Raw genomic sequence first — 13,223 nt, forward strand, 5'->3', positions numbered from 1 at the left:
AAATGCCTGGTGTGCCGGAAGGGAGACGATGACGAGTACCTGCTGCTGTGTGACTTCTGCGATCGTGGTTGCCACACCTATTGCCTCCGTCCCAAGATCACAGAGGTCCCTGAGGGAGACTGGTTCTGCCCTGTCTGCATCTCCAGAGTAGGTAACGGGAAGGGGAAAATGGCAACAGCAGGTATAGAAATGTTTCTTAGAATGCTCTCTACTTCTCTTTTCTCAGCAGGAAAACGGGGATTATTTTAATTCACTAAGCACACAACGCCCAACGAAACGGAAGAGTAGGAGAATATTTGACATCCTAGAGGATGATGGTCCTAAAAAGGGGTTAGGGACACGGCGGCGAGAGAATGGTGGCATATCAGTGATGTCTCATTACTCAAGTGAAGGACTCTCTCCCTTGAAGCGGCGGCGGCGAATATCCATGAGAAACCACCATGTCGACCTCACCTCCTGCGAGTGAGCATGTACTATGCACTTTGCAACATTTCCCCTCTCCCATGTCCGAGTACTAAACACATGCTCCCTGATACCCCCAGCATCATACACAGACCTTACCACCTCCACGCTCTGGCATGCTCCTCTCAGGTGTTGTTAGCGTGCTATGTGACTCCCTTCAAGCCAAAATATAGACTGCACCTTCTGTGAGTGAGCAGGTGTTTCACAGCATGCTGCGTACTGAATCAGGCGTACTGTATTGTGTTGTGCTGAACTCGAATATAAGTTCTTGCTGTTAAGAATTTAGATTGGGCCAGACCTGAAGCTCTGTTGGTTCTGCTGAACTTGAGAGACTTATGTTTTATTCTGATGGCTTATGGAGGGGGAGAAGAGCTTACATAATGCAACTATAGAGTTTCCTTCTTTATCGAGCAGCAGCAAGTTGTGTGCTTATGTTAAGAATTTATTATTATTATTATTTTTTTTTATTAGGATTATTCTGATGGAACTGGAGTCTCACGATGATGCTTGGCCTTTCCTGGAGCCTGTTAACCCCAGGCTGGTCCCTGGATACAGGAAGATCATCAAGCATCCCATGGACTTCTCCACCATGCGGGAGAAGCTGCTGTCTGGAGGGTAAGAGGCAGCCTTGGCACAGACATGGTAGTACAGCTAAGGGCAGGGACCAGCAATTAGACTGACTGGGTAACAGAAGTGGCCGGAGAACAAGTACTGAAAGTGTTGCGCTGGACTCTGAGAGTGAGGCACTGTTGATCTTGATCTTTGAAGTAGGAGATCTGTGACACTCTTGCCAGAATCCTCCTCCTCCTCCTCCTGAGCAAAGTTTAAACTTATAGCTGGCACTTGATTGTATTTTGGACTAGGGATCTCACTGGAAAAGGTGGTAACTGGTACCTGTTGTTAAAAATACTGTATTGTGACACTAGTTTAGCACCAATCGACAAGGAAAATAGCATCTTTTAGCACTTTGTTCCTGTCTGAATAGAAGATTTAGTTAAAAAAAAAAAAAAAAAAGCAAGCATGGAGATCATGTGATGCAGTGAGGGGAAGCAAATGCTAGAAAATCCTCTCTGGGGTCCCCAAGTCCAAAACCACTATTTTCTGCTACAAACAAGACATCCTTGAATCCCAAAACACCCTCTTTACAGGGCTAATGCCACATGAACAAATATCTTTGCATTTCGGGAGAATCTATGACTGGTAAGGGGCAACGAGTGACAAAAGAAACTTGAAAACACTGGAGCACAAAATGGAGGAGGCTACACTTCCGGCCCCAGCTTTCAACAACTGCAGCAGCTTACTCAGGCAGTGAGACAAGCGTTGAAGCCCAAATTTGGACAATTAATAAATCAACTTGCCAACCTTGAAGCAATGTTGATTGATACTACTCGATGGGCTGGAGAGCTTGAGCAGCAAGTGTCTGCTCTTGAAGATGTGGCTCCCAGTGTTAAGGTAACATTCTCTGCCCTAGAGCAGCAGCTAAAAGAAGAAACTGAGAAAACAGATCTTTATTCTATGTGGATATTGTTTGAAGAGAGAAATTCTGCAATACCAGGGATAGCCAGTAAAAAATTTTCAGGCCTACTGTGGCTCGCTACAGACTCATCGGAGGTTTACCCCTATCTGCACGTTGCTCCATGAGAAACACATCAAATTTATGTTGCTCTACCCAGCCATATTGAAAATCTTCATTCTCCGAAGACAAGCAGGCTGCTTGTTCTCACATGCGGGTGATGTCCACGGCAGCCCCAGGTCCGGAAAATCTTCCTAGCAACAAAGCTTGCTAGAGCCTTCTAGCGCGCGGGTGCGTGGCCATATTCCCATCTGTCGTGTGAGAGTCCCGCTTCAGTCTTCTTTTTTCTGCGGTCAGAGCGGCTGTTTTTCGGTTGCTCTGTTGCCCCAGAGAAGAAGAGTCTTCACTTTGGCGGGTTTTTCGCCGAGTTTTCTTCATGTTTGTTTGTGTCAGTTTCGCGTTAAAAAAACAAAACAAAAAACTTTCCTTTATTTCTTAGTTTGTCCCTCTAAGTTTCCTTTCGTTTGCATGTGCAGCCTTTTTGGCCGCCCGTAAGGGTTTTCTCCCTTTTTGTGCCCTTCTTTTGGCACCATCGCGAATTTTGATTTTGCCGCTGCTATTTTTCCGTCGATGACATCGAGGATCGCCAGCGTCTTCAAGAAGTGCACTCGGTGCAACCGGGCAATCTCAGGCACCGACCCACACGCGTGGTGTATTCAGTGCCTTGGGGCCGAGCATCGTCCTGACGCGTGTAAGTTGTGTCTTACCCTTAAAAAGCGGACACAGGCGTCGAGACAAACTCTGCGGGAACGTCTGGAGCTTTGCCCGGTACTTCGGCATAGACAGCGGTGTTGATGTCAGCACCTGAGATTGCATCGACGTCAGGAGCGCAGGTAATGGCTGTCCAGAGACCATCACACACTGGCAGCAGTGAGCCATCGAGTGGGTCTCCACCTGCCTCGAGGGCTCCTGTGGTGCAGGCCCATCGGGATCGACCTCTGAGGAGGCGTGTGGATTCCACGTCCTCATCGGTACCGAGGGGTACTGGTGACGTGCCTCGTGTGAAGGCGAAGAAGCACCGTCAGTCTCCTTCTCGTCACGGTACCGAGAGCTGTGGGGCGTCGAGGGATTCGGCACCCGTGAAGCGTCGACGCCGGGAGGACCACTCACCCTCCATTCAAGAGGTGTCGATGCGCCGATCTCCGGATAGCCCGGTACCGCCTCCTTGTCCTCGGCAGATTCTGGCTTCGACTCCTGCACCGATCCCACAGCCTTTCTCGACAGATACTCTTGACGAACGCCTCTGAGTCATTCTTCCAGGGATTCTGGAAGGGCTGCTGCAGTACCGGGTACTGTTGATAGATGCGGCGGCTGGCTCCCCGCCTGTGGTAAGGTCTCTGACGTCGGTGCCGCTTGCGGCGTCAGCCTCGGCTGCCACCCAAGTTGACTCCCCGTTGACATCAATGGAGGGAGCTTCATCGCCGCCGGCACGGGAGTTGACTTCTTGACATTGTCATCGAGGACATGGTTGTTCGGCGTCGAGACGGGCCCGGCTTCGGACTGCAGTTAGAGAACTCATGTCCGACACCGAGGGAGAGGCCTCGTGGGAAGCAGAGGAGGACCCAAGATATTTTTCTTCTGAGGAGTCTTGTGGTCTTCCCTCTGACCCTACTCCTTCGCCAAAGAGAAAGCTTTCTCCCCCGGAGAGTCTGTCTTTCTTTTTGTGCGGGAAATGTCTACGGCCATTCCCTTCCCTGTGGTATCTGAGGATGAGCCCAGGGCCGAGATGTTCGAGGTCCCTTTTTGTGCGGGAAATGTCTACGGCCATTCCCTTCCCTGTGGTATCTGAGGATGAGCCCAGGGCCGAGATGTTCGAGGTCCTGGACTACTATCCTTCACCACCTAAGGAGTCCTCCACTGTTCCTCTGCATAATGTACTCAAGCAGACATTGCTCATGAACTGGATGAAACCATTATCTAATCCCACCATCCCTAAGAAGGTTGAGTCTTAGTATCGGATTCATGGGGACCCGGAGTTGATGAAGTCCCAGTTACCTCACGACTCTGCGGTTGTGGATTCCGCTCTCAAGAGAGCCAAGAAGGCACCCCCGGGGCGGGAATCTCAAACTCTGGATTCTTTTGGGAGGAAGGCCTATCACTCCTCTATGCTCGTGTCCAAGATTCAGTCGTACCAGCTCTACACGAGCATCCACTTGCGGAATAATGTGAAGCAACTGGCGGACTTGGTCAATCAGCTCCCTTTGGAGCAGGCCAAGCCTTTTCAGGAGGTGGTCAGGCAGCTGAAGGCGTGTCGTAAATTCCTGGCCAGGGGTGCTTGTGACTCTTTTGATGTGGCATCCAGGGCCGCTGCTCAGAGTATAGTGATGCGCAGCCTCATGGCTGCGTGCCTCTGACCTGGACAATCGAGTCCAGCAGCGGCTTGTGGATGTTCCTTGCTGAGGGGATAATATTTTCGGCGAGAAAGTCGAGCAGGTGGTAGAGCAGCTGCACCAGCGGGAAACTGCACTCGACAAAATCTCCCACTGGGCGCCTTCAGCATCTACCTCATCAGGTAGACGTTTTTACGGGGGAAGGAGGAATGCTCCCTATACTTATAATAAGCATAGGTACAATCCACCTTCCCGACAGCCTGCTCAGGCTCAACCCCAGCACGCTCGTTCACGTCAATAGCGTGCGCTTCGACAGGCCCCTGCAGCTCCCCAGCAAAAGCAAGGGACGGGCTTTGGATTGGCTCCAGGCGAGCATAGCCGCAATAAAAGTGTCAAAAGTGTCCGTGCCGGACGATCTACCGGTCGGGGGAGGTTAGCATTTTTTCACCAAAGGTGGCCTCTTATAACCTCTGATCGGTGGGTTCTTCTAATAGTCTGGCTAGGATACTCCCTCAATTTGATCTCCAAACCTCCAAATTGCCCACTAGTCCTTCAGCTTCCAGCACAGGCAGGTACTTGCAGAGGAACTCTCCGTTCTTCTTAGCGCCAATGCAGTCGAGCCCGTGCCACCGGGGCAAGAAGGGCTGGGATTCTATTCCAGCTACTTCCTTGTGCAAAAGAAAACATGGGGATGTGTCCCATCCTAGACCTAAGGGTCCTGAACAAATATCTGATCTGAGAAAAGTTCAGGATGCTTTCCCTGGGCACCCTTCTTCCCATGATTCAGAAAAACGACTGGCTATGCTCTCTGGACTTAAAGGATGCTTGTACACACATCCCGATACTGCCAGCTCACAGGCAGTATCTTCGATTCCGTCTGGGAACACAGCACTTTCAGTATTGTGTGCTGCCCTTTGGGCTCGCCTCTGCTCCCCGGGTGTTCACCAAATGCCTGGCGGTCGTTGTAGCGTCACTACGCAGGCTGGGAGTGCATGTGTTCCCTTATCTCGACGATTGGCTGGTGAAGAATACCTCGGACGCAGGAGCTCTACAGTCCATGCAGATGACTATTCAACTCCTGGAGCTACTGGGGTTTGTCATAAATTACTCAAAGTCCCACCTTCTTCCAGTTCAGAGACTAGAATTCATAGGAGCCCTGCTGGACTCGCAGACGGCTCATGCCTACCTCCCTGAAGCGAGGGCAGACAATCTTCTGTCGCTGGTTTCCTTGGCCAGAGCGTCTCAGCAGATCACAGCTCGGCAGATGTTGAGGCTCCTGAGCCATATGGCCTCCACAGTTCATGTGACTCCCATGGCCCGTCTTCACATGAGATCAGCTCAATGGACCCTAGCTTCCCAGTGGTATCAAGCTGCAGGGGATCTAGAGGATGCAATCCAGTTGTCCACCGCTTTTCATAATTCCCTGCTATGGTGGACAATGCGATCCAATTTGACCTTGGGACGTCCCTTTCAAATTCCTCAGCCACAAAAATTGCTGACAACGGATGCATCTCTCCTGGGGTGGATAGCCCATGTAGATGGGCTTCACACTCAAGGACTTTGGTCCCTCCAGGAAACAGGTCTTCAGATCAATCTCCTGGAGTTGCAAGCGATCTGAAATGCCCTAAAGGCTTTCAGAGATCGGCTATCCAATCAAATTATTCAAATTGAGACAGACAATCAGGTTGCCATGTACTATGTCAAACAAGCAGGGGGGCACCGGATCTCGCCCCCTGTGTCGGGAAGCCGTCACGGCATGTTTCTCCAAGCCACGTATCTGGCAGGCATAAACAACGGTCTGGCCAACAGGTTGAGCAGGATAATGCAACCTCACGAGTGGTTGCTCAACTCGGGCGTGGTTCGCAAGATCTTCCAGGAGTGGGGCACCCCCTCGGTAGATCTTTTTGCCACTCAGATCAATCACAAGGTCCCTCAGTTCTGTTCCAGGCTTCAGGCCCACGACAGACTAGCGTCAGATGCATTTCTCCTTCATTGGGGGAGGGGCCTTCTGTATGCATATCCTCCCATACCTCTGGTGGAGAAGACTTTGCTGAAACTCAGGCAAGATTGTGAAACCATGATTCTGATTGCTTCTTTCTGGATGCGTCAGATTTGGTTCCCTCTTCTTCTGGAGTTATCCTCCGAAGAACCGTGGTGATTGGAGTGTTTTCCAAACCTCAGAACGAAGGGGCGCTTCTGCATCCCAACCTCCGGTCTCTGGCTTTCACGGCCTGGATGTTGAGAGCATAGATTTTGCTTCCTTGGGTCTTTCTGAGGGTGTCTCCCGAGTCTTGCTTACTTCCAGGAAAGATTCCACAAAGAGGTGTTACTTTTTTAAATGGAAGAGGTTTGCCGTCTGGTGTGATAGCACAACCCAAGATCCTTGTCCTTGTCCTACACAGACCCTGCTTGAATACCTTCTGCACTTGTCAGAGTCTGGTCTTAAGACCAACTCTGTAAGAGTTCATCTTAGTGCTATTAGTGCTTATCATTATCGTGTGGAGGGTAAGCCTATCTCTGGACAGCCTTTAGTTGTTCGATTCATGAGAGGTTTGCTTTTGTCAAAGCCCCCTGTCAAACCTCCTACGGTGTCATGGGATCTCAACGTCGTTCTCACCCAGCTGATGAAAGCTCCTTTTGAGCCACTGCATTCCTGCCATCTGAAGTATTTGACCTGGAAGGTCATTTTCTTGGTGGCTGTTACTTCAGTTTGTAGAGTCAGTGAGCTCCAGGCCTTGGTAGCCCATGGTCCCTATACTAAATTTCATCATGACATCCTCCACACTTACCCTAAGTTCTTGCCAAAGGTGGTATCGGAGTTCCATCTGAACCAGTCAATTGTCTTGCCAACATTTTTTCCACGTCCTCATACCCGCCCTGCTGAACGTCAGTTGCACACATTGGACTGCAAGAGAGCATCGGCCTTCTATGTGGAGCGGACAAGCCCCTTCAGTCAGTCCGCCCAAATGTTTGTTTCTTTCGACCCCAACAGAAGGGGAGTGGCTGTGGGGAAATGCATCATTTCCAATTGGCTAGCAGATTGCATTTCCTTCACTTATGCCCAAGCTGAGCTGACTCTTCAGGGTCAAGTCACGGCTCATAGTGTTAGAGCCATGGCAGCATCAGTGGCTCACTTGAAGTCAGCCAGTATTGAAGAGATTTGCAAGGCTGCGACATGGTCATCTGTCCACACATTCACATCTCATTACTGCCTCCAGCAGGATACCCGACGCGACAGTCGGTTTGGGCAGTCGGTGCTGCAGAATCTGTTTGGGGTTTAGAATCTAACTCCACCCCCCTAGGCCCATTTTTATTCTGTTCCAGGCTGCACTCTCAGTTACTTTCTGTTTAGGTCAATCTCAGTTATGTCCTCGCCGTTGCGAGGCCCAATTGACCAGTGTTTGTTGTTTTGCGTGAGCCTGGGGGCTAGGGATACCCCCATCAGTGAGAACAAGCAGACTGCTTGTCCTTGGAGAAAGCGAAGGTACTTACCTGTAGCATGTATTCTCCGTGGACAGCAGGCTGATTGTTCTCACAAACTCGCCCACCTCCTCTTTGGAGTTGTGTCTTCCCTTGTCTTTGCTTTCTACTTGACGGTCGCGCGAGGGCTAGCAAACTTTGTTGCTAGGAAGATCTCCGATCCTGGGGCTGCCGTCGGACGTCACCCATCAGAACAATCAGCCTGCTGTCCGTGGAGAATACCTGCTACAGGTAAGTAACTTCGCTTTACTTGCAGATCAGAGATTATATAAGGAAAGAAAAAGCTGCTAAGAGGGAATAAAGCTTACTGGTACTGAAACAAAGATGGGAGAGGCCTACTCTCAAACCTTTATGGACTCCTCTCTCTGAAGAGTAAGAGAGTGAAATATACTCCAGAATGGGAAAAAGACCTTGGGAGGGCGATAAGGGATAAGGAGAACTGCTATAAAGTGCAGTTGAAGCAAACAGTCACAGCAAAGGAGACAAAATAGATGATGAAAAAACTTCTACTGGATTCACAGTTCACAGCAAAAGTTTATTACTAAAACCTGGACTCGACACGAGTCGTGTTTCGGCCACTTTGGCCTGCCTCAGGAGTCCCTGTATATTATTTCTATGGCAATTCCTGGAAGAGAGAACTGCAGTCAAAAGTGTGTGACAGAATAAAGCTATGATTCAAAAATCTCCTTGACACGAAAGTGCGTCGTCAAAGCAAGATGAACACCATCTCCAAACGTCAAATATACAGGGACTCCTGAGGCAGGCTGGAGTGGCCGAAACACGACTCGTGTCGAGTCCAGGTTTTAGTAATACATTTTTGCTGTGAACTGTGACTCCAGTAGAAGTTTTTTTATCATCTGTTTTGTCTCCTTCGCTGTGACTGTTTGGCTTTACCTCTGCGGAGGTTTGTGGTCTTCTGTACTTGTCGCTCCCTTCTTTCATAAAGTGCAGTCGAACATATTTAATGTCTGAAGAAAATAAGTGGATGGAAAGGGGGATAGAGGAGTGATTGCTGGAGGGGGTGTGGCCAAGAAGGCAACTATTTGCATATGTGGTGGAACTGCCCAAAAGTTCAAATAGTATGGATTGACTTGGTATGGGATGTTTGCGTGGGGGGGGGGGGGGGGGGGGGGGGGGGATTAGAGCGAGTGACTCCTGAAAGCAGTCAGTTATTATGGTTTAGCAACAGGAGATGCAAACTCACACGTGAATAAATTTTTTGCATATAATGAAGTAGAAATTTGAAGTCTTAATAGCATTATATTGGGATCAGGGAAAGGTATTTTTAGTTTATTAAAATTTGAGATCACAGTGGTTTACAATAAAACATAAAGAGAGAAAAGAACTCCATTATATCATCAAGTAAAGACCTAACACATCCAAACTGAAGAATCATTAATGCTTAAAAAAAAAAAAAAAAGCTAAGGGAGATAATTGTCATGTGCAAGATTTCAGCTTAGAGGCATCACAAAGTTATAAAAATGACCCAAATATCCTAGTATTGTTTAAGTGGTACAGTCAGAATCTAAAAGCATGATGGCAGGAGGTCTGGGCAGACCTGTACTCAAAGGAGAAGGGGAGGGAGGTGGCATTGTGTAGGTTAGCAGCTCTTGCCTGGAATAGACTACCCGAGCCTGTACGTCTAGCCCCGTCTTTGGCCGTTTTCAAGTCCAAACTTAAAGCCCACCTCTTTACCACTGCGTTTGACTCCTAACCACTACTCACTTGCCCTGTCCTTTTATCCTCACCTCTTTATTCCCTTACCCTTATTGTTCTGTCTGTTTTACCTGTCTTATCTAGATTGTAAGCTCTTTGAGCAGGGACTGTCTTTTGTGTATGGTATACACTGCTGCGTATGCCTTGTAGCACTATAGCGAATGATACATACCTGTAGCAGGTGTTCTCCGAGGACAGCAGGCTGATTGTTCTCACGACTGGGTTGACGTCCACGGCAGCCCCCACCAACCGGAACAAAACTTTGTGGGCGGTCCCGCACACAGGGTACGCCCACTGCGCATGCGCAGCCGTCTTCCTGCCCGTGCGCGACCATTCCCGCTCAGTTGAATGACAAGCAAAAATGAGTAAAAACGCAACTCCAAAGGGGGGGAGGGAGGGTAAGTGACAACAATCAGCCTGCTGTCCTCGGAGAACACCTGCTACAGGTATGTATCATTCGCTTTCTCCGAGGACAAGCAGGCTGCTTGTTCTCACGACTGGGGTATCCCTAGCTCTCAGGCTCACTCAAAACAAGAACCCAGGTCAATGGAACCTCGCAACGGCGAGGGTATAACAGAAATTGACCTACGAAGAACAACTAACTGAGAGTGCAGCCTGAACAGAATAAATTCGGGTCCTGGAGGGTGGAGTTGGATTTAAACCCCTAACAGATTCTGCAGCACCGACTGCCTGAACCGACTGTCGCGTCGGGTATCCTGCTGGAGGCAGTATTGTGATGTGAATGTGTGAACAGATGACCATGTCGCAGCCTTGCAAATCTCTTCAATAGTGGCTGACTTCAAATGGGCCACCGACGCTGCCATGGCTCTGACACTATGAGCCGTGACATGACCCTCAAGAGTCAGCCCAGCCTGGGCGTAAGTGAAGGAAATGCAATCTGCTAGCCAATTGGAGATGGTGCGTTTCCCGACAGCGACCCCTTTCCTATTGGGGTCGAAAGAAACAAACAATTGGGCGGACTGTCTGTGGGGCTGTGTCCGCTCCAAGTAGAAGGCCAATGCTCTTTTGCAGTCCAATGTGTGCAACTGACGTTCAGCAGGGCGGGTATGCGGTCTGGGAAAGAATGTTGGCAAGACAATTGACTGGTTAAGATGGAACTCCGACACCACCTTTGGCAGGAACTTAGGGTGAGTACGGAGCACTACTCTGTTATGATGAAATTTAGTATACGGAGCATGAGCTACCAGGGCTTGAAGCTCACTGCCCCTACGAGCTGAAGTAACTGCCACCAAGAAAATGACCTTCCAGGTCAAGTACTTCAGATGGCATGAATTCAGTGGCTCAAAAGGAGGTTTCATCAGCTGGGTGAGGACGACGTTGAGATCCCATGACACTGCTGGAGGCTTGACAGGGGGCCTTGACAAAAGCAAGCCTCTCATGAATCGAACGACTAAAGGCTCTCCAGAGATGGCTTTACCCTCCACACGATAATGGTAAGCACTAAACGCACTAAGGTGATTCCTTACTGAGTTGGTCTTGAGGCCAGACTCTGATAAGTGCAGAAGGTATTCAAGCAGGTTCTGTGCAGGACAAGAACGAGGTTCTAGGGCCTTGCTCTCACACCAGACGACAAACCACCTCCACTTGAAAAAGTAACTCTTTAGTGGAATCCTTCCTAGAGGCAAGCAAGACACGGGAGACACCCTTAGACAGACCCAACGAAGCGAAGTCTACGCCCTCAACATCCAGGCCGTGAGAGCCAGAGACTGAAGGTTGGAGTGCAGAAGCGCTCCGTCGTTCTGCGAGATGAGAGTCGGAAAACACTCCAATCTCCACGGTTCCTCGGAGGACAACTTCAGAAGAAGAGGGAACCAGATCTGGTGGGGCCAAAAAGGCACTATCAGAATCATGGTGCCGTGGTCTTGCTTGAGCTTCAGTAAGTCTTCCCCACCAAAGGTATGGGAGGATAAGCATACAGGAGGCCGGTCCCCCAATGGAGGAGAAAGGCATCTGACGCTAGCCTGCCGTGTGCCTGTAGTCTGGAACAGAACAGAGGCAGCTTGTGGTTGGTCTGAGAGGCGAAAAGGTCCACCGAGGGGGTGCCCCACTCTCGGAAGATCTTGCATACCACTCTGGAATGGAGCGACCACTCGTGCAGTTGCATGACTCTGCTCAGTCTGTCGGCCAGACAGGGTATGATACATACCTGTAGCAGTTGTTCTCCGAGGACAGCAGGCTGATTGTTCTCACGACTGGGTTGACGTCCGCGGCAGCCCCCACCAACCGGAAGAAGCTTCGCGGGACGGTCGGCACGCAGGGCACGCCCACCGCGCATGCGCGGCCGTCTTCCCGCCCGTGCGCGACCGCTCCCGCCAGTTGAATGACTAGCAAAAATGAAGAAAACGCAACTCCAAAGGGGAGGAGGGAGGGTAGGTGAGAACAATCAGCCTGCTGTCCTCGGAGAACAACTGCTACAGGTATGTATCATACCCTTTCTCCGAGGACAAGCAGGCTGCTTGTTCTCACGACTGGGGTATCCCTAGCTCTCAGGCTCACTCAAAACAAGAACCCAGGTCAATGGAACCTCGCAACGGCGAGGGTATAACAGAAATTGACCTACGAAGAACAACTAACTGAGAGTGCAGCCTGACCAGAATAAATTCGGGTCCTGGAGGGTGGAGTTGGATTTACACCCCAAACAGATTCTGCAGCACCGACTGCCCGAACCGACTGTCGCGTCGGGTATCCTGCTGGAGGCAGTAATGAGATGTGAATGTGTGGACAGATGACCACGTCGCAGCCTTGCAGATCTCTTCAATAGTGGCTGACTTCAAGTGGGCCACCGACGCTGCCATGGCTCTGACACTATGAGCCGTGACATGACCCTCAAGAGTCAGCCCAGCCTGGGCGTAAGTGAAGGAAATGCAATCTGCTAACCAATTGGAGATGGTGCGTTTCCCGACAGCGACCCCTAGCCTGTTAGGGTCGAAAGAAATAAACAATTGGGCGGACTGTCTGTTGGGCTGTGTCCGCTCCAAGTAGAAGGCCAATGCTCTCTTGCAGTCCAATGTGTGCAACTGACGTTCAGCAGGGCGGGTATGCGGCCTGGGGAAGAATGTTGGCAAGACAATTGACTGGTTAAGATGGAACTCCGACACCACCTTCGGCAGGAACTTTGGGTGGGTGCGGAGCACTACTCTGTTGTGATGAAATTTGGTATATGGAGCATGAGCTACTAGGGCTTGAAGCTCACTGACCCTACGAGCTGAAGTAACTGCCACCAAGAAAATGACCTTCCAGGTCAAGTACTTCAGATGGCAGGTATTCAGTGGCTCAAAAGGAGGTTTCATCAGCTGGGTGAGGACGACGTTGAGATCCCATGACACAGTAGGAGGCTTGATAGGGGGCTTTGACAAAAGCAAGCCTCTCATGAATCGAACGACTAAAGGCTCTCCAGAGATGGCTTTACCTTCCACACGATAATGGTAAGCACTAATCGCACTAAGGTGATTCCTTACTGAGTTGGTCTTGAGGCCAGACTCTGATAAGTGCAGAAGGTATTCAAGCAGGTTCTGTGCAGGGCAAGAACGAGGTTCTAGGGCCTTGCTCTCACACCACACGACAAACCTCCTCCACTTGAAAAAGTAACTCTTTTTAGTGGAATCCTTCCTAGAGGCAAGCAAGACCCGGGAGACACCCTC

The 13,223-nt window shown here is 50.1% G+C and overlaps 1 protein-coding gene across 1 annotated transcript in view; it reads left to right on the forward strand.

Annotated features, from left to right (window-relative positions):
• BAZ2A (bromodomain adjacent to zinc finger domain 2A) overlaps positions 1-13,223 on the forward strand; it is a 205,016-nt gene that overhangs the window by 179,080 nt on the left and 12,713 nt on the right. The window contains exons 27-29 of the mRNA XM_030196700.1: positions 1-147; positions 227-462; positions 934-1,077. Coding sequence (XP_030052560.1) covers positions 1-147; positions 227-462; positions 934-1,077 — 527 coding nt within the window. The remainder of the gene's footprint in view (positions 148-226; positions 463-933; positions 1,078-13,223) is intronic.

The sequence above is a fragment of the Microcaecilia unicolor genome, chromosome 3 (assembly GCF_901765095.1).
Source record: "Microcaecilia unicolor chromosome 3, aMicUni1.1, whole genome shotgun sequence".
In the NCBI taxonomy this organism is placed as follows: domain Eukaryota; kingdom Metazoa; phylum Chordata; class Amphibia; order Gymnophiona; family Siphonopidae; genus Microcaecilia; species Microcaecilia unicolor.